The following is a 21311-nucleotide window of genomic DNA, read 5'->3' as shown; positions in this document are numbered from 1 at the left end:
GAACACAAGATGGAGTAGCTGATTTTCTCTCCCATTAGGAAATATACCCCCAAAAACTTATCACCTGCTAGGATCACAATGTTTCTGGATTCATTTACTCCATTACCCAAGTGAACTCTCTAGAGAATTAAGCAATAGTTTCCCTGCCTCATATGGACTAAACCTAAAAGCTTGGTAAACACTAGTTTTATCTCACAAACCATAATTTTTAATTGCTAACACACATAGGAAAGGCATAATCCTCCACTGATGATATCATAGTCTACTGCCATGGAAATGACTGCAATATCATAAACACAGGTTTAAGGTGACCTCACTTTTGTATGAAAGAGGAAAATTTCAGTGGAATGTGAATGACATTGGGAATAAAGACACAGAGATACTATACAGTGAAAAAACTCTCTTACTATCAGTTAAAATATGGAAGATGAAGACGACAGCTAGACATGCAGCTGAACAGAAAAGGGGTTCTCCTGTCCAAACACTGTACTACTGCCTATGAGTCTTTGAACAGAGACAGCCCTCTGAACTCCTGTCTGGGTTCCACTCCATAAGTTCACTACACCAGACACGAGTGAAATCCCTGCCCTGACAGGCTTACAGTTTAACCACAAGAACATGAACAAAGTATAGCTATAAGAATATAGTGTAGGATCACAGAAAACATTGTAGCTGGAATGCTTCCTAGAATGAGTAAGTACTTCAGAAGTGGGAGGAAGAGAACTATACAGCCTCTTGAAGCACACAAAATAACATGAAGTCAGACGCAAATGCAGAAGTACCATCTCAGTGCAGCAAGTGCTAAGTATTTTGGCATCGGCTCAGGAAAATACATATATTTAACCTTCAGCTCTGAAGTACTCCGAGAGGCGTCAAACAACTCAAGGACTGGAAGTTGAAATTTGTGTGTAAGCTTTGTGTTGCTGTGAGCTGGGAATGTTGAGTACTGCGCAGGACCCCAAACTGAGACGAGACAAGAAGCTTGAGCCACGAACTGGGAGTGGAGAAATGTAGAAGACGATAATGATCTCACTTAAGTAGAACCTTTCATCTTGAAGGATCTCAAAGCAATTTACAAACTTAAACAGACCAGACACTGCAGCTGGTAAGAACAGAAGCAGACAGCTGGGAACTCATTCATGGGAAGGAGGAGGTAACAGAGGACTTACTGGGTGCCATATCTTCCAAAATGCTGGTGCTGGGAGAAGACAGCAGGCTAAACCAGAACTTTTGCCTGAACCTTGCCATGCAGCCATGGGAGAAAAGTGCAAAAAGCAAACAGGCAACCAGAGCTGGCAGAAAGAGAAGCAGAAAAACAGGGGGCTGCTGGATAGCTGTCACTGTTAGGATAGTTGTTTCCCTGCCTTTTATCTCAGACTCAACTCCATAGACTCTTCATACTTTCTGCAGTAAAACCTTACATCTTTCCTATTATTTTTGCCCTTTTTAAGACCTTCCTCCAACTTCTCTTTACCTTTTTCCTATATTTTTACAAAGCAAACTGCCCCTCTTCACCTCCTCCAACTCCAAAATGTTTTCCAAATGCATAGTAGGACAAGTAGTGCTACCTCTTGGTTACTGGGAAGCCAAAGAAATTACTTCAGCTATGGCATTCATGTAGTACAGGCCTGACTGTAGTACCACAAGGGCTATTCTTTAGGTCAAAAGCACTACTGAATACATAATACTAAAACTGAACTAGATAAAGAAGTCTAAAAAACAAGAGTCATATTAGTTATTGCTGAAATGGAATTGCTTCTGGAAGGAAAGACAGCGCCTAATTACAGTACAGTAGCTTAGGACACAAAATGAAGACACCAAGTGAAAGGGTGGGGAGGTTTCAATGAAATAGAATCCAGAAAGCAACACTTTTGTTGTACTTAAGTTAAAAGACATTGTGTGACTGGTTTCACATTTATATTTCCTAAGACTTTTAAAATGTCCACATTTCCATTTGGGAAGGGTAAAAAAAAGTTTTCATGGGTAAGAGCCAAAGACAAGTGTTGAGCAGGTGTTCTAGCACCACCAGTCCTTCTCAGAGAGGACCCACAGCATCCTCTGTTGCACAAACAACAGTGTCTTTCAGAAAGTGCCAGCTGGGATCAATGATGCACTGTCTCTCGCTTGGGGTTCATAACCTCCGTTGCAAATGCAGCTCTTGTAATGGGTTAAAAAAAGTCATTGGTGGCCTTGCCCTAGTTATTTTGTGTTAATTTAAGAAACACCCAACCAGACATTTTCCCTCCTTTTTCCCCCTTCACTATTTTTTGTCATTTTTTGTTAGAGGAACTTCATTGAAAGCTTTTCAGGTCTGGAGTATAACACCAAATACTTTTAACACACTAAAACATTAAACTGTGTCTCACCCTAAAATAAATGGATCACTCAGATTTTGTGGGAGGATGACAGTTTAACGACAGTTTACAGCAGTGAAAAGCTTCTCCTGACATGAATGAGCTTGGATGAGGCCCCACATCAGATGAGCAGTGTCTGGGTCACTACAGATACTCAAAAGCTGTATATGAACAGAACACAATTTTCTTACTGAATTCCATTACTGAGGACTTCATTAACTGGATTTTTATCCAGTTTTTCTTTTGGGGCCCCCAAGACACGGCTTGCTTTCTGCCAGGCGAGAGAAGGCAAAGGGGTGTTTCTCTAAACCACATCTAGGTCCTCTAAAATCAGGGTAGAGCAACAAAACACTGAGCCTGCGCATCTTGCATTTACTATACACCCAAACTTTTCTAGGTCAAAGAAGACAAGGGAATAGTACAGGCTCTGAAATCAAGCCCAGATTTTTCACTGTTACATAAACTAAACAATTCACAGATGACACATTCTCTCATGCCTTGATGCCTTTCTCTGGATCCAAAAGATTAATTTCCTCAACTGGACTAAGCTTGTATTCCTTCACGGTTGTGCTTTCCCATGCTGCTGGCAATGGCAGATTGACTAGAATGAGGAGTGGCTGCTGCAGGGGAAGCATTACAGATAAAAACAAAAACACAAATAAAATGGATTTGAAGGATTCTAGAACACTTTGCTGCTAGGAGAAGCTGAAGAGCAGAAAAAAACATTAAAGCAAGAAAAAACATTAAAACTTGGTGACTCTGCATGCATGAGAAATGGTGGAAATACACACGTGAAAGACCTGGAAACAAAGCAAAGAAGAAAATGAAGTCATATGTGAGACTTTCTCTGCTCGCTCAAAAGAAACATAAGAAAATTACTTTCCTTATTCCCACAAAAAAAGCCTGAAATTATTGTCCCAAATATTGCACTTTAACAAAGAAAATACAGACATAGCTTTGGATCATGGACATTTCCAATGAGCCATTTACTTCAGCACTTCAGCTCACAATAACCACCACTAGAGACTCAAGAGGAAGATGCAGAACGTCACTAATGGAGATAGATGCCTTTGCCATTTTGCACAAGCAGAGATTGTGCTCGGTTAGCAACGATGATTCAATGCATCCATCAGGCTACTCTGAGATGTTTATTTCGGATGTGCATTTGTCACCACTGTCCACTCCAGTCTAGCAACATACTACGTTGTAGCTCAATGCTTTCTCTGCCGTGTCTTTCTTCTCTTGCTGAATGCTTTCAATCAATCAGTTTAGTATTTGTAATAATTATTAATGATGGTTGTTAAAACAAGGAACTGGAAGCAGAACTTCTAGTTCTACTCCCTACAGGGAATGAAGCAACCTGAGGGAAGAAAAGAGGTCCACAGAAAACCAAGACTTCAAATTTTGAACATCCTAACAAACACAGTTTTCCAGTATTTGGACTGTGGTCTCATTCTCTTGAGTTAAAGTGAAAAACTGTTGCTGTTGTGACTGTCCAAAGACTGTTTTTCCATCTTACATTTTGTTCTTTGCTTCTGCTGTTTTCAGTTGCCATGCCAAAGTTTCTCCTGTTTATTCTAATTGTTTTAGTGTGTCTGACTCTCATTGGTTTATATGTTTAGTCTTGTCCTGATTTAATATGAATTAAAATGCCAATGCCACGACCAGTCTGCAAATATGAGTCAGAAAAGAAACTATTTAAATAATACTTATGGATGGTTCCCGTCTGGTTTGATATCTAGATCATATAGAATAATGCTGGTTTTGTTTTCTACTACTATTGCCTGCTATTGCCAATGAAATGTTGATTGTGACTGTGACCACAAATATGTTTTGTTCCTGGTCCTGTTAAGCCAAAAGAGTGTGGTTTACTGCACGTATGTACGTGAGGTTGTTTTGATTATACCAAATTCACTTTAGAAAACCCACATTCTGCCACTGCAGTGCTACAGGACAATGAGAAAAGAATTTCCAATGAGAACAAGTGTTTTAAAAGCAAACCACTGGGCCCCTTCCCTTTAGAAGAATTTTAAGGCACACCACCCTTTCTTCTGAATTTGATTATTTCCCCAAATTACATCTGAATACTGTCTTCAAGAGAAGGTCCCCATCCTTTTCCATCTCAGTCATTACGTAAGACATAGCAAATTTCAAACTGTACATTTCTATTTCACACAGAAGTTACACTTCTTTAAATCATTAGTTTACTGTATTGAGTAAAAACATTATGTGCTAACTTTTTTTTAGTGGTGAATCTGGCTACCGTATGTCTAATAGTAGCTTGAAACATATCTTTCTGATTTTTGGTACCTTGCCTCTACAGACCTGGGAATGTTTACCATTTAATGTCTGCCACTGAGCTTCTAGCTTTCCAGACGTATTTTAAAGGGCCAACATAGTATTTTATCAGTTTGGGTTATAACATAGCATTGTCTAGCTCTGGCAGAGTCTCAATCAATATGATTATCTTCTAGGAAAGATAGGCTTTAGTGTTGAGTGGTGAATATGCCTATCAAACACAATGTGTCCAAAAATGTGTCTGACCTCCTTTGCGTGACTCTCACTCCTAATTTAGTTTATTCAGTCTACTCCAAATGGGTGACAGACAGGCATTTAACATCATCACTGCTGTCCATGCCTTTTACAAACTGAAACATCAGTATAAATGACAGACAAACTCACAAAAACCTGATGCTCTTTCATCCCAGCTGAAATGAACCCTAGCTTTAAACCTAGAATATACAGCCCCCTCTAAATGCTGGATATAAAGACAGTCAAGAGATATCCTCCTGGCATCAATCCTAATCCTAACTTGGCACTTTTTACCACATTTAATAAAGCTTGCTTATTGTTCCTTATTTCATAGCTTTGCTCTCCACCTAGGCATATCCCAGCCTACAGTTTAGTACTTTACAGTAATTTTACTAGGATTTTTGTAACACAGGATATATATTTAAACTATGTCTACATGGGTACTACATGGAGATTTCAGTCAGATTAAGCTGTTGCCAGCTAAATTTAAACAGACTCTTTTTCTTATTAAGTGCCTGAAGTCCTGTGCTAGTAACAGAAAGAATGAGGCTGTCCCTTCTTTTTCAGTTGAAGCAAATTAGCTTATCACTAATAAAAAGCCCTTCACTGCTCCTTAGAGGCTAGTAATGATGAGTCAGATGATACATTCTTGTGATAGCATTTGTACAATTTAAGAAACCCTCTCAGTTAAATTAAAAGTGAAATGGCTTTTCTTCAACAATTCACTTACTTACTTAATCTCAGTGTAACAGCATCTATGGCTACAACCCATGGTTTAATCTCTGGTTACAGTATGGCCAGTTAATATGGCTTCAAATAAATGACTGTATTTCTATCATATCAAATGCAACCAAAAAAATGGGAGTTTTCTTTTTTGTTTGCTTGTTTAAGTGTCAAGAAAAAGCCCAAAGCTGTGGCTGTCAGCAGTGCTTAAACTGGTAGATGATTTTTGGATGATTTTTTTCCCCCATGTTTTAGAAAGTCAGGAAAAGGAATGTCTTCAGGTTAGAGCACCATGTTTTATATTTCAATGTAACATTGTAAGCATCTGATAGCTCATTCACACATAATATCAAGATCAGTTCTACAAGATCTTACTCTGACTTACAAGACAACTATTCTTGGAAAGCTGCTGGTGTGTTCTGCAGATTACATAAAGCATTAAATCTTTCTGACACAGGTTCTATGATTATTTAAGGGTTTTCATCATTTCTACAACACATGTCTGCGCCTAAACTGTACTTACTCCTCAGCATATTCTTCTAATCATGTTTGCTACACTTTCTTGACCCACAGGCTTTGATATAATTGTCTGCTAATTGAGGAATTGTTTTTTTTACTGCAGAATTCCCAGCAGGACAAGCTGATGCAGTCCAGATACATACACTTTTAAATCCTATTTTAACCAAGACTGCATATATAGTTTAAAAACAGATGTGTTCAAAATAGTGCAAATCAAAGACTGATTTGCAAGTTTACTGGGGCTGACAAGGTCAGCCAGTTTAGGTTAGTATTTGCATCGTTGCCAACTCTCGCAATTTTGCTTGAATTCTTCTGATATTTAGTATTCACTATAAAACCCAGGCTGCTGGAACCAAGAGTTTTCATGAACTTCTGCACTTTAATTTTTAAAAGAAGTTTCCAAACCTTACCAATGTATTAAAAAAAAAAAAAAAGGGCAATGAGACCCGAGCACCTAGTTCTAAAAGCAAAATGAATAAAAAGGAATCAAGACATTCCTTTAAAAAAGGATTTAATAACTTAAAAACCAGCTTTGGGGTGCAGAGGTGCTAAATTTTTGAGGGTTTCCTATTTCCACTTCTTGACCTATTTGGATATGAAGGAGGGCCTTCTCTCTGTTCTTTCAAAGTGTCACATAAAATGTTGTCTGCAAGTAGTCAACTTAGAACCTACTTTTTTCATGGAGCTAACTTCATTTTCTTTGCAATATTAAGCTTGCTTTCTTGCTTTTCTAGTGGAGACAAGTGCTTTGAACTGAAAACATGTTACAGTTGACCAGCTTTATTCACCTTCATAAAATCGTTTCAAACTCCTCTGCTGATAAAGAGTATCAGAGTTCACGATTTCCCATGTGGGTTACTATGAAATGGTGCTTTTCTAGCAAGGCTAATGCCGAGCCACCTAGCACAGATGAAAACACAAACCCAAGCCTCTCTTCTCCCTAAAGTTAAAGACAGATGATCAAAGCTCCAGCAGACAACACGTTCAAACCTCTCCCCGTTCCCACAGTCTTCTTTCAAAGTATTATTTGCAGGGCTGACATCACCCGGGCCCAGCCGCCCCCACGGGCGGCTCTGCTCCTTCCCCCTGCCCCTGCCGCAGCCAACTCCTCGCCTCGGTTCCCTCCGCCCAGGGCCGAGAGCTCCTCGCCGCCGCACCCGGCGCCGACCCCGCTTCTCCTCTCCAGGCCTGGAGAGAGACCTGACACCCGCTTTCCCTGGCCCAGGGGTCGGGGTGCATCCCGGCCCAGCCTGCCCTTGGGAGACGCAGGCAGCCTCCGCCCCGGGCACCGAGACGCCCCGCGGTCCCTCGACCTCGGGGCCCCTCCGTCCGGCGAGGGCAGGAAGTCGGCTCCGCGCCGGGGCCTGCCGGCCTGCGGGAGCCCCCCCGGGTACTAACCTGACCAGATCGGTCATACAGGATCCCACAACCACCACCTCAGCGGCCATGGCGCCAGGGCACGGGGCAGCCCCAGCCCCCGCAGCCTAGCCAAGGCACTGCCCAGGCCTTCGACCCTGGACCCGGCCTTCGCCCCAGGCCCCGCCGCCGCCGCTGCGGCGGCTTCCCCTGTTGCCACGGGCGACGGGCGGGGGAGGAGGCGGCGGCGGCCGGCCCGCAGGGGCCTTCGGCCGGGAGGGGTGCCCCTGGCGAACGCCTGCTGGCACGGCCGCCCCCTCCCCTCCTCGCCCTCTCCCACGCCCCGCTTCGGCCGCGACGGAACCGCAGCCCCACGCCTGCGCGGCGAGACGGCCCGCCAGGCACTGCGGCGGCCGCCAATATGGAGGCCAGCGAAGACCCCTCCGGCCCGAGGAGCGGCGGCGGGGGGCGGAGGCGCGCACGCCGCGCGGCGGGGCGGGAGCGGGGGCGCGCACGCCGGGCGCGGGTGGACGGGACGTGCGCGTGGCCGCGGCCGTTGCTAAGGGGCTGTGTTCCGGCCGCCGTAGGTATGGCGGGGCCCGGGCCGGGCCGGGCCGGGCCCGGGCGGGAGGGAGTCAGCGCCCCTGCCGGCTCTGGGGGAGCGGTGCGGCGGGCGGGCGGGCGGCTGGCTGGCTGGCTGGCTGGCTGGCTGGCTTCTGCCCCGGCCCCCGCCTCCTCCGCCAGCCCCGGGGCGCTCGGGGCGAGCGGGGACCCGGCGCCGGAGGCTGCAGGTCCGGCTCGGCGGAGCTGGCCGGGAGGCGGCACGGGGGCCGGTGCGGCCCAGGGCGACGACTGGCCTAAGCACCGCCCGGCGGTGGCCCGGCCCGCTCCCGGGCGCCGCCGCCGTGGCGGGGCGGGGCGGCGCGGCACGCAGCGCCTGGGGTGGCGGGGCCCGCCGCCTTCGCACGAGGCGGCCGCGGCTCGTAGTGTCGGCACGTGGCCTGGGGAGCCTCGCCGAGGCGCGGGGCGGCGGGGGAGGGAGCGGGGCTGGGCAGGGGGGCAGTACGGTGTGCGTTCTGCCGTGCCGAGGCTGAGGGAACTTGAGGGTTTATTCGGAGCTCCGCAGATCCGCGTCACAGGTCGCGTTGCGGGCTGGTGGGGATGCGTTCCAGCGCGGTGGCAGGAGGTGGAGGTGGTCGTGGGGTCCCCTCGTTTCCCCACGCCCAGACAGCTGTGACCACCACCCTCAAAGTGAAAATCACAAAACCAGACAAGCCAAGAGGGTTAGACAGGAGAGGTTCCCTTGTGCTTCAAGGCCTCCATCGCAGTATTCGCCTCTGCCTTCTTGCAGCTTTGCTTAACGCCCATAATGTTATTACTGGTGGTGGAGGAACAGAGTATCTTGCGTCCGGATGTTCTCTGATGCCCAAGGCAGTGTCTGGGCTTTTATGGTTGCTGTGAAGCGTATGTTATGTTTGCCCGAAGTTGTAATGGTAGGCAGCTGAATCTAAAAGGATTCAACTATTAGTTTGTTTACTTCTTTCAAATGTTTTGTTTTGGAAGGGAAACAGTCTAGTGAATTTTGTTTTTGTTAATTCCCTTGAGTTTGTGTTGTTTCCGGTATTGTGGGAAAATTAAGCTGGGGAAAAATATGTATATGACAACTGAAACTTATGAAAATGTTACTTATTGTGTTATAGTTTGTAAAGACCTCTGTTTACGAAATAAATCAGTGAGTTTAATTGATAGTGACCCTTTAAGTATTATGTATGTGGCTTGTTATGTAGAAGGTATTGTGGATCTTAAAGAATTGATGCAGTAAAACCAGGAAAAGTGGCTAGCAGTCATTTACATCTTGTTTTGACAATATCTACATATTTTATTAACAAAAAGATAAGGGATCTCATCTTGCAGTTCATTTTGGATTCATCTGTTCAACTTTGATCACCAAGTGTATCTCTTGTGAGACATCTCTTATGTCTCACAATTCTACCCTCACAACACTTACAGTCCTCTTAACATGTGCCATTATCAGAACCAACTCTGAGATCTTTGTGTATACCTTTAAGATTACTAGAAGGATAGCTTGTTTTTCAGCATGTTGGTTTACGAAGTTCTTACCTTCATCAGTCCAGCTGCCCCTCTGCTTGAAATTACTTTTCCCTACAGTAGAGCTGGCATGACTGAAATATGTGCCCTGTTTTAGCCACTCTTGTGCAAAGTACCATTTTAGTTTAAACTCACTTTTATTAGCGGTTCAATCTAAGCCATTGGACTCTGCGTTGAAATAGATCAAGTATGGGCTTGTGTTCTTTCAGTGCCTCTGGGGAAGAATAAAGGTGAGTAGGCAGTAATTTTTGGTAGAAGAGTAACAGAGGAGGTAGCATCTTAAATTGCTGCAGGTGTTTGCTAAGCAAACTGATGTTATTGCCCATTGTCAATTACGGCAAATCATGTATGTGAAGAGAACATGTTATATGTTAGGATATGGGTATTTAGTCTTCAGCTTCCTTGCTGTCATAAAATGTAAGAACCAGTGTATTAAAGATAAGTACTATTTTTAGGAAGTCTTTATTAGTTTTTTTTTTTTGTTTGCCTTAAAGTGCCTGGCCTTTGTTTTATTCAGATACATTCCGAATAGCTAGGATAAATACTCTTTCTTGACCATTGCCTCATACTACTTCAGGGTGAATGACTTTCATGAGAACAAAATGTATAACTTCAATGTTGCTACCAGTTACAGGGAATTAGTTTGTAGCATATCCATTAGTTACAACTAATGCTTGTGAAGTGAGTGTTAGAAACAACAGAAAATTGCAACTACTGCCCTGAGTTGTTCACACCCTCTTTACAGAACATGTAATACAGCAGTCCACATGTGGCATTTTGTAAGGAAGTAAGCAAGTTTAAGTATGAGCTCTTCTGCCCCACTTGTCAGAGGCATGTTTATGTTACCTTAAGTAATTTACGGCTTTGTTTTCTAAAACTGTCAGCTTCAGTTAATTTTCAGATGAAACTCTGTGCCTAAAAATATGATCAAATATGTTAAGTTAGCATTTTAATAGGTTACTTACCTTTCTTTTCTTCTACTTCTCCTACCAGAGTCTGTTGTCCACTCTAGCCTTTTTGTGGTGCAATGAGTTAAAACGTGTGCATGATCAGTTTCTGCATTTCAGCTAAAAAGCAGCAGGTTCTTAAAGTGTGTTAACTTAGTGGCCTAACTGATTTAGCATAGGGTCACCCAATTGCAAGCACTTCTGAAAAATTTTAAAACATGTATACATCAGCTTCCTGATTTTTTTTTGTGAATGAAGGTACCTTTCAGAGAGTATGGTGATACCACTGAAAGAAAAGCAGTGTTAGCCTTTAAAAGGCATCGTGAAATGCTGTAAATAGCTACCTAATGAAGTAATGTAAAAGTAATGCTGATAATGGTTACACTAGTGGTATTAGAAATTACAAAAGAGAATATGGAGCAATAATCAAACCTTCGGTCCCATTGCAATCAGTAATGTAAGTCCCATTGATTTCAGTGGAAGCAGAACAAATGTGTCTTGTCAATTATACACTCCTAACGGAAATGCTCACAAGAAGGACTAGGCTGTGAAGTGTCAGAATGGCCCTCAATTTTACTTCCCTTTCTTGTAGGGATAGGATCTTAACTAAAGGAGCCTAGGACATAAGTCTGTTTTTATGTTGACATTGAATAAATGGGCTTCATTGAAAGTTCCAGAGGTAGGAGAAAAAAAATTACCTGTTTTTATTTTTTCTTTATAAACCTGTGTACACTTCACTTACTCTACATTCCTGATCCTTTGCATGCTTAGCTTTTTTCTTTTGATGTTTGCAGAGTGCATGTGAATTTACATCAAACAAGTAGGATATTTTTTTATTTTATTTTCCCCCCTTACCATCCCTGTGCAGCTCAAGACCAAAGGAAAGAGGAACGTACTAAAATGTCACCTGAAGTTGCCTTGAACCGAATTTCTCCAGCGCTCTCGCCCTTCATTTCCAGTGTGGTCAGAAATGGAAAAGTAGGACTGGATGCTACTAATTGTTTACGGATTACAGACTTGAAATCTGGGTAAGTGAGTTTCTAATCCAAAAAGATTACCCAACCCCTCACAGTTAAGATGTCTTTTCAGGACAGAATTTTACTATGTTCATGCGTATTTAAGCATTTCCAATATATCTGAAGCTGACATACTGGCTACATTATTTTTTGTCTTACTACTATTTTGTAGTCTGGGAGACTTAATTTGTCATATTGTTGGCAATAAGAATCTTGTTAAAACACTTTCATTGCTGCCACTTGATAGTGTTGGTTTTCAGCAGTGAGATACTTATAAACACTTTTTCCTGTTGTTTATCACTTGCTTACTCAATCTTTTCTGTAAATTAAAAACTCGAAGATAAATTTGTGTGACCTTGCCTGTATTCATGAATATGTTAAATAAGAAAAAAATGAACTTTATCTGACCCTCCTCAGGATCAGTACATCAAGTGGCTGTAGGGCCAAGTGTTTGAAATAGGCCAAGCTACTCCTTTTATTTTAAATTCCAGAAGGGTTCATGATGGTTTTCAGATAGTAATAAAGTTTGGGATCCACATGTACAAAAGGACTTTGGTGTGTAACCTCTGTGAGTAATACCTGGGGGAAGTGAAATGCTTAAACTAGAGTTTACTTTAGTCATTCTGCAGAGAGGGGAGACTCCCAAGGAGGCTGATAAAAGAATACTTTAAGATGAGACACGTCAGAAATTGCTTTATTCTTTCAGAGCTGGGCATCTAATGGCCTCCCCGATTCAGGTATTTATTTGATACTGGAGTCCAGAGCCTGAAATTACTTTAGCTTAAGGTGTCTAAATCACCACTTTTGTACAAACTGCTGCTTTGTGTATCGTTGTGAATGATAGCATAACCCACTAGATCTTGAGAACCACCACAAATCACTGTTGTTTAAAATTAAGTTCTGCTGAAAACTTTGTTTAGTTAGCTTCTGTAGGCTGCTTTATTGTGGTCTCATGGAGAGTTTGGGAGGTCCTTTTCTGGTAGTTACAATGCCTTTTCAGGAAGGAGGTGTGAATTCTAGGGTTAGTTTGAAAGGAACCATTCCCTCCCTATAAGGTGCTGTGACAGAGTACAGATTTACTTGGAGGTATAAGAAGCTATAACTTTGTTAGTGTTGTCTGGCTTGGCATTTATGCTTGCAAATTATGCGAGACAGGCTGAGCAGTTATGCATCTGCTGCTGTCGTTTCACGCTAGACCTTGCTTTCTCTTGAATTAGTCTTCTAGGAAAGCTGAGATGGGAGCATCTTACATTTCTCCTGTTGAGCCTGAGAGAAGGGAATACAAAAAAAGGTAGAGAGAAAACACAGCTGTAGCCTGGTGGTAAAGGTATCAGCTTGTTGTGAGGTAGATAAGGGTTTTGCTGTCTGCTCACTGAATGCTTATGCTGCCTGCATTTAAAATAGTAGATTAAAATAATATAAAGTGGTGTTTTCTAGCTGACTCTTTGCAGAGGTATTTTTAATAAGTGTCTAAAGTTTTTGGCCAGTGATCTTGCTGATAAGATCTTGAATTAACTTTGATAAATCCTGAATGTTTTCCAAGAGTTTATTCTTTAAAAAACTAAAAACTGCCCCCGACTGCACCTGTCACCCGTCACCCAAACCCAGTGATTCAAATTGTATAGTAATTGTTGAACATGGAGTCTATAACACAAGTACAGCACCCGACGGAGGTTGTCCCATATCTTGTTTAAAGGCATAGGCTCAGCTATATGCAAGTGCTAGCAATATTTTTTTTTCTTGTTCTGGAACATGGAAATGAACCTCATTCTTTATGCTGAGGCTCTTTTATGGCTTGAGGTTATTAGGGGCTGGAGCTGGGATAATCGAGATTCTGCGTTTAGTTGAGAATTATTTTTTAAGGTGGGGTTTTTTGTACAAATAAGTTTCTTAAAAGCATTAGTCTAAACAGGATTTATTAGCAATTGCTTGAAATTTCTTTGAAATGTAAATTTCATGCATATGGGTTTTTAGGAAAGATTTTTCTTGTTTGTTACAAATAAATCATTGTTAGTTTATTTATAATAGAAAATTTTGAATTTATGCATCAGTGTGGAAATACAAAGTTCCTTGTGATTTAGTGCTTTATGATGTCGTTGAACAGGTAAACAGTGTAACATTACTTCACATAAGATGGATGCATCACAGAATTATAGAGAAGTCCCTTCCATGACTGAACTAGATCTTGAGTTGTCTTTAACCTTTGATATAGGAGCATTTGGGACTCCACAGACTGTTCTTGAGAGGCCCATGTCAGTTGATTAATAACAAAATCCTCAACCCACCATATTATCAGTAGATTTATATTTGTTGCTGGATACTGCCTCTAAAGAAAAACTTTGTAGGGCTCAGGGAATCCAAAAAAGGATTGAAAACCATTTGTCTACTCTCTTCCCCTATCCTCACATCACGAGATTATTCAAACCCTTGTATACGTTCACTTTCATTAAGCTTTTTTTAAAGAGAGAAATGACAATGCAGAGGAAATAGGCAGAGGCAAATGTAAGTGATACCTATGTGAAGAAACAGAAGTAGAAGGACATAGAGGCTGGACATTAACAGGAGGTAAATGAAGAGAACAGTTGTTAGAGAAATGGGGATGAGGTTCAGGACACTAATTGTAAAACTCCCTTCAGTTTCAATGGGGCTGAATCAGGCTTTAAACTTAAAAAGTGGAACAGGAAGGCGAGAGAAGAGGTACTAGATTAAATGTTTGAAGTTAAATAAAAAGCAGTTCTTGATCTCAAATGAATAGACTGTTTATAAGTACTATGAGTTCAGAATCTTTGCTTTTGAATAGTGATTGTACATTTATTGACACATGAAAAGGACTGTAAACACATTACTTCCACAGCCTAGCTTGAGTTTATTACAGAGTGTGCAAATATTTTATGCTTTAACTGGTATGTTCTCTGGAAGATTTTTAAGAATAAAATAAATACAGTTTTACTGTAACATTTAAGATGTTAAAATACTTAAAGTAATCATCTTAATAGCTATTAACTTTGAAAACAGAAGCATCTGGAAGCTTCTGGGTCAAGGGGAGGAGCTGCATGGCTGCTCCACTGTCATGTGCCACACTGTTACTCTGATAGAAAATTAGGGGTTACTGTAGTTACTCCACTTCCCTGAAGAACCAGTGCTTTACAATGTATAACAAAACAAAATTACAAACTGAAGATCCACCTGTTCTCATTTCTTAGGTTTTAGAAACCGGACCTGTGGTTAACAGGGAACAATGGTAACATGCTGAATATAGTAATATCTCCAAGGCCTTGCCCATTCAGAGCCTTGGTTTTCAGATTCTCAAAAGTGGAAGGAATTTCCCTTTTATTTCACCAGTGCAATATCAACTTCCAGGTTTATAGCCTATCATGTCAGTTGATTTTGATTTTTAAATGGCAAATGTGTTAAGCCTTTAATTATTGGAAAAGTCATTCCGTATGTCACATGGTTTTAGTAACGAGCTTATTTTGCACTTATTCTAACTTATTGCTAAGATTGCTTGGTTTTGTTGTGTTTTATAAACTGTATTAAAAGCTGATGTTAGATTAAAAGTACGAAGTATGATGATATGTTAATTTGCTTTGCTTGCAAGTGTGGGAGGGAAATATATCATAGTAAGGAAATCCTATTGTTTTGGAGTCTTTGAGTATGTAAATATTTTATAATAATATGTTACAGTTCTATAATGTCTGTGTGTTTTACAAACTTATTAGACAGTACCAGTCTCATCAGACACTTACATACATTTACATCTATGAGTAGGACCTTCAGGATCAAGTCCTATTTATAGGAATTATATGTCCACTGCAGAGTGAGTCAAAAAATGTGAGTATCCCTGAACTGAGCTCAACAATATGGCATGACAGGAAAGAAGGAAACTCTTCAATAGAAATTGTAATAAAAAGTTAGGTGGCCAAGTCTGCAGAGCTATTACCTTCTTGTAAAAAGGGCTCCACAGTGAACAAAAATAGAACCTGAGTGTTAGGTCACATCTGAAATACAGCACCTTTAGCAGCATTGATTCTGGTGATAAGAAAACCCTGGCAGGCATCTCTGTTGCATTAATAAAAGACATTCTTTAAGATGACAGAGTGGATCAAAGCGTTTTAACTCTTGCATAGGATATTAGCTTGTTCTAGACCCAAAGAAAATATTGCTGTCAATTGAGTTAATGCAGTATATTGTATCATTCAGTTAATCTTCAGTGGTGTCTCTTTGCAATAATGACCCATCTTAATTAGATACTACAGTCTACTCATAACCAACTGAATTGTGGCTAAGGCATTTTTCTTAGCGTTTATACATATAATCATGGGAAAGATGCTGAATAGGGAAAAGTGAGTATTAGGTAGATTTAGAAATACAGGACATTTTCCGATGTGAAGGGTGTTTAATTATTGTATAATGTAGAATCCAATTATTTAAGAGGCTGCTGCTTTTCCTATGGTGTGTTACAATAGTGAAAAACATATTTGTGGTGGTCATTGCCTTTGAGAACTTTTTTTTTCCCTACAGCTGTTCATCAGGGCCCATGTTGAGCCTCGAATTATGCTGCAAGCCTATTCTTACTCAACAAACTTTATTTTGTTTTTTAAATCACTTTGATGTGTTGCACCAGACAAAATTTCAAAATGAATACAGTGATTTAAAGCTGCATACATTATGATTCTATTTTTCTTTTTAGATATCCACTCATAACAAAATTTTAAATTTCATACTTGTTTGGTTATACTTACTCCATATTTATGAGGAGATTAATTGTGGAATTTTTATGTAAATGGTTCATAGTAAGCCTTGTTGGTATTTGGTGCTTTGCACCTCTCTGATTCGCTATTGATTTCTGCCTCTTTGCTTGATACTGAGCTATGTTTACAATTAGTTATGTTCCTGAAAGAAACCTATATGAAGAGTGGTCAGAAGACTGTAGTACTATCTGGAGTAGATTTTACCATACAAATTTACTATCAAGCTGTAATAAGATATTTATAACTTTATTGCCCTGCTTCCTAGTGAGCAGTGATGATTTACTTTTTTGTGTTATCAAGTAGACTGCAATATCCTTCGGTATTTCCCGTTCTTTTGGGCATTTCCCGTTTTAAAGTAAATATGCATTTTATGGAGTATTTAATGAAATAATGTTGGTTTTTAACTGTGAAATACTATTACAATACTGTAGCAGTTATTTAAAGTTTTTGCTTGATCTTTTGCTTTTGATTAATTTAAATTGAAAGATTCTACTTCAGTTACTTGAGGAGAGTTCGCATTCCATCACTCACATTGATACCTATAGGTAGTTTTTTTTTTTTAACATGCATTTTGTTTACGTATGAAGTTTGAGTCTGACTCTTCTGAACGCAATTACTATGAAAAGCTGTTTTAAAAAATAATTATGTTCTGAGTAAAATGTATACTTGAAAGGATGTGGCAGTTTCTGGGAGAGGCATGATCTTATGACTCCTTTACTGCTGTATTGGATAAGTCATAAACTATTACTTTTGCACAGAGTAGGTCCTTTCATTCCAGTTTCTGATAACAAATATATTTCTTCACTACAAAGAATCTTACTACTAGTAGCTTGTTCTCACTCAAGCAAAATTTAACGGGCTGAAACTCTGATGGGACAATGTGAGAGAGTTGTCACTGTGGAGCAGCACTTGGAACTTCAAACAGCAATTTTTCTGTGCTTGTCCAAAAAGACCGACTGTCTCCAATATTGCGCTCTCCTGCATTTGTTTCCGAATGCTGAAAAAACAAAGGCAAAATGTCTACCTAGTAAAGATCTAAGTGTAGTGCATATGTTTGGTAATGGTTTTGTAACTATTCTCCACAAAGTTTGGCATTTTTTTTACACCAATTTTAAACAAGGTGCTTGAAGTTGTTCAGAAAAAAGTTTGTCAGTTTCAAGTGCTATGAGTAAAGAAAGGATTTTAAAAAGTAAAGGTAGTATTAAATAATTGCTGTAATGTGGGCTGTAGTTTGAAAGACTACATACGTTCTCCTAAGATTTGTTCAATTTAAATACTGCTCAGTATGTCTTTGCTGGTTATTTTTAGACTGGGACAGTAAGTGACTTCCTCTTGTCTGACCTTGAAAAAACTGAATGTAATGTCTACCAGTTTTATGCTTTAATTAAAAATGAGAAGAAACTATTTGATACAGGTGCCAACTGTTTCTTTTCTAATTTGTTTAAAGAGAGCTTCACATGATGTAGTACTAATATATGTGCCAAATACAGTTGGAACGATGTACTTTAGCAAGGTATTTAAATGTACATTTTGGCTATCTGTACCTTGGTAACTCATTGAACACTTCTTGAAAGCCAGGGCTTATGTTAATATACTGTAGGTCTCTGTCCAGAACATGTGTCCATCACACAGATGCAGCATTTGTTTAATGTAAGCTGGACAGATCTCTAGCATACCATGGATCTTGCATGCATATTGCATTTCACTAGAAGCTGAGAACTGGCTTTTAATTTTTTATTCTTCTGCTGAGTAGAGAAGAATATATTCCTGGATAGCTGGTCGATAAATTCTTCCAGCCTTACATATGCAATTATACTTCATGTATGCTTGACTCTCTCATATGCATGTACACATACATAGCATAACATTAAATAGCTAATGTACGCTTATAATGAAGCTGAAGCAAAAGATTGTGTTTTTTTTTTTGTTTTAGCCTGTTTGTTGCAGTCATTGTCTGCTGAGTTTAGGGGCTTTAAAAGCATAGGAGATGATCAGAGGCTTGACCTTGACAGACCGGTATGCAACAGTGTTAAGATCTGATTCTGCCATGATTATATTACAGCTGAAAGAAGTCAGTGGGAATACTACTGTAAACTATTTCTGTGAGTCAGTGATAATAAAGGAAACAAACCATTAATTTTTGGAAACAGAATATGTACACTATTTTCTAACTACACAGTCATTCCCTTACTGTGGAAAATCAAAAACTGCATAGGCCTTTTCTTAGAATGTATTGATCACTCTGTAAGCCTGTGTAAAAAATTTCAAAGGGAAGTTTCATTGTCATGAGAGTCTATTTTGTTGGCGCTTAGATTGACATCTCTTTATTGATGCCCTTTTAAATGCACCCTTATAAATGCTTTGGGATCTCTTGAACCATCAGTCATGGTGCTCTATCTTCTGACTGATGCAGAAATGAATTTTTCTGACCGTTCAGATAACTCTGTCCAGCACTGAATTTGCAGTGTAGGTTTAATATCTCAAATTCAGCTGGAAACAGAATAACCACACCAATGCAATGCTATGCCTGAGCTATTTAAATCTGTTTCTTGAGATACTTAGCTTAGGCATTTACTTGGCACTGTACTGCACAGCGTAGGCATACCTTGAAGCCACTATTACCTAACTGGAAGTGAGCATCTAAAAGAATACTTAGAGCTGTATGTATAAGTGAACAGAGTTTTATTTGCTCTTGAAATCGGTATTTTTATTCAAGATACTGAATTCAGTCCTTGAGGTAAAGGTAAACCTCCTAAGTAATCCATAGAAAAGTAGAAATTGATAAAAGGGAACATAATTATTTTGTCTTTCCTGAGAGGAGGGAATTGATATGTCTGAGGCAAACCACTCTGCAGTGTGGGCCCCAGGTTCTTTTCTTTGTAATGTGTGGTATATGGCTGAAAGAGCAAAATTAGACCACTAGGACTGGGTATTTTTATTGTAAGATAAAAGAATCCCAATGCAAGGAAACTGCAGAATTCCATTATGGAGAAGAGGCAAAAAAAGCCAAATATAAAAACCTGTAAAACTATATTTTCCTAACCCCCCCCCCCTCAGATTCCTGTGCATCACTGAAATAATATTTTTAAACCAAAAATGTGATGGGGTACCTGTTGCTCTGTTTTGGATGGTCAGTTCTCTGTTCAATAGAAAAACATGTTTGGATTATTGTTTATAGTTAGGGTTACCAGTGACCTTTCAAAATGTCTCCCACTTTACATTATTTCTTTCTCTCTGTTCTACCTTTTCTTCCTCTAGAATGTTTGTTTCAATCTCTTGAGTAAAAGTTGGTTTATGATTTGTTGTGCTCTTCAGCCATGGATATTTTGTTGTTGTTGTTGGGGGGGAATAATACAATGTTTCGTGTGCTTTGTTAAGAATTCTTTTGTAATTAGAATTTTTGAACTAATAGATAGTTGACTGTCTGTCCCATTTTTCAGGCTGCCATGAATCTTAGTCATAAGCCTTAACTTAAACCCTATAAAAGTGATATGATTTCAGGCCAACTGCAAGCCATTTACAGGCAATGAAGACACTTAAAAGGAATGGAGTCTTGGAGACTCCAAAAGTCCTTGGAGACTTCAAGTGGTATAATATCTTCCATGTGACTTTTTATGGTTTAGTTTTAACCTGTTGCACATGGGCAAAATTCAGTTTTATTAGATAGATGCAGGAGGGAGATCTTGAGGGTGTAGGTGAGGTGTTGGAAGTGGTATAAAGACAGGTCAAGGCATTTGTAGTGGGTTGGGGTCTCAAAGTTAATAGGACCTTTGGGTAGACTGGGCTCTCTTTTCACTGGGATCAAAAGTTGACTGCTTGTAAGTAGTCTTGACCTTGCAGGAGGTCCTATTTGTTCTTCTGTGCCTGTGAGGCTACTAGGGGATGAGCCAGGTCTAGCTCCTACTGCCATGCTGGGAGAAAACAGTAAACTGGATTGTGAAGGCAAGAAGAAGTATTTGCAGGGGAAAAAAGGATTTTTTGACTGTCTCCAAGAAGAGGGTACATGGAAGCGCTTTCTTTAGGTATAGTTAGATGTGACCATGGGGAAAGTGATGACTAATTTTATGCTTTATGGTGTAGCATTGAAAATAGTATTAGCACAACTGTGGGAATTAATGTGAGAATGAGAAGTTAGAGAAAGACAAAGAGGTGAGAGGTTCTTGAGCCAGACTTGCTGGAGAAAATGTAACATGCAGCTATGTGGGGCTTGCTTTCTGCAGGTGCAGTTCTACGGGGTGATCTGTTGTAATTTTGTATATAATTAGGATTTTCCTGTCTTTTTAGTCTATTGCATATCTTTAATATTGTAATTATTCTAAAATAATGCTAGAAATAGGAGAACTACTGATATTTTTATTTGGGTGTCATCTTTTTATAGGCTTTCTGCTGCGTCTCCAGTTCTGTAGTATTTTATATGATATACACAATTTGAAGTTACCCTTTTGAATGGATGTGCAACTGAAAGCTATGGAGTTATGTTTAAAATGTGGTGATCCTTGCTTGGTCTAATTTTCATATCCAAAGAACTAAATTCATGGTGGTTGTCTTAACATAAATTTCTTCTGAGAGGAAATAAAATAGAGTTCCATAACCAGAAAGCTCTAAAAATCTGCAATTAGAAGAAAACTTTAAAAGAAGATGTGAAAAGACATAGCATCACTGGACCCCTCCTAATATTGTTTAGTTAGTTTGTTAAAAGGGAAAAATATAAACATGGACTATGCTTTTAGTCCTTATGTTTTTTTCCTGATAACAATTCATTGCATTTTCCAATAAACTAAACAGATCTATGGTGTGAAATAAATTACTTAGAAAATAGGTTGGGAGTCTTTATGGCTACTACAAGCAGTATTGGGAGCAATGCGACATGGCTTATTAAACTTATGGTTATAGTAGCTTAGCTTTTGTGGCTTCCTGTATGAACGTGCTCTTTCTGTGAACACTGAAAGGATCTGAAACTCCAGGTGGTAGACTGTAATTTCATACTTGGCGAAGAATGGTTCT

General features: G+C 40.1%; 2 protein-coding genes across 7 annotated transcripts in view; one reads left to right on the top strand and one right to left on the bottom strand.

Moving 5' to 3' along the window:
* The window catches only part of RBKS (ribokinase), a 71762-nt gene extending 63950 nt beyond the window's left edge, over window positions 1-7812 (bottom strand). For 4 of the 5 annotated variants that reach the window (XM_052806384.1, XM_052806385.1, XM_052806388.1 and 1 more), the window contains exon 1: window positions 7527-7812. In XM_052806384.1, the coding sequence (XP_052662344.1) occupies window positions 7527-7576 (50 nt within the window). In that variant the 5' untranslated portion in view covers window positions 7577-7812. The remainder of the gene's footprint in view (window positions 1-7526) is intronic. The other variant, XM_052806386.1, reaches the window with a different exon arrangement.
* The window catches only part of BABAM2 (BRISC and BRCA1 A complex member 2), a 179185-nt gene continuing 165646 nt past the window's right edge, over window positions 7773-21311 (top strand). Inside the window, exons 1-2 of one of the 2 annotated variants that reach the window (XM_052806382.1) lie at window positions 7773-8071; window positions 11409-11568. In XM_052806382.1, the coding sequence (XP_052662342.1) occupies window positions 7906-8071; window positions 11409-11568 (326 nt within the window). In that variant the 5' untranslated portion in view covers window positions 7773-7905. Of the gene's footprint in view, window positions 8072-10687; window positions 11220-11408; window positions 11569-21311 lie in introns of those variants that run through there. The other variant, XM_052806383.1, reaches the window with a different exon arrangement.

Source organism: Harpia harpyja, chromosome 13, assembly GCF_026419915.1.
Source record: "Harpia harpyja isolate bHarHar1 chromosome 13, bHarHar1 primary haplotype, whole genome shotgun sequence".
NCBI classification, from domain to species: domain Eukaryota; kingdom Metazoa; phylum Chordata; class Aves; order Accipitriformes; family Accipitridae; genus Harpia; species Harpia harpyja.
Note: the sequence above shows the minus strand (reverse complement) of the source record. Positions and strands in the feature narration are given on the sequence as shown.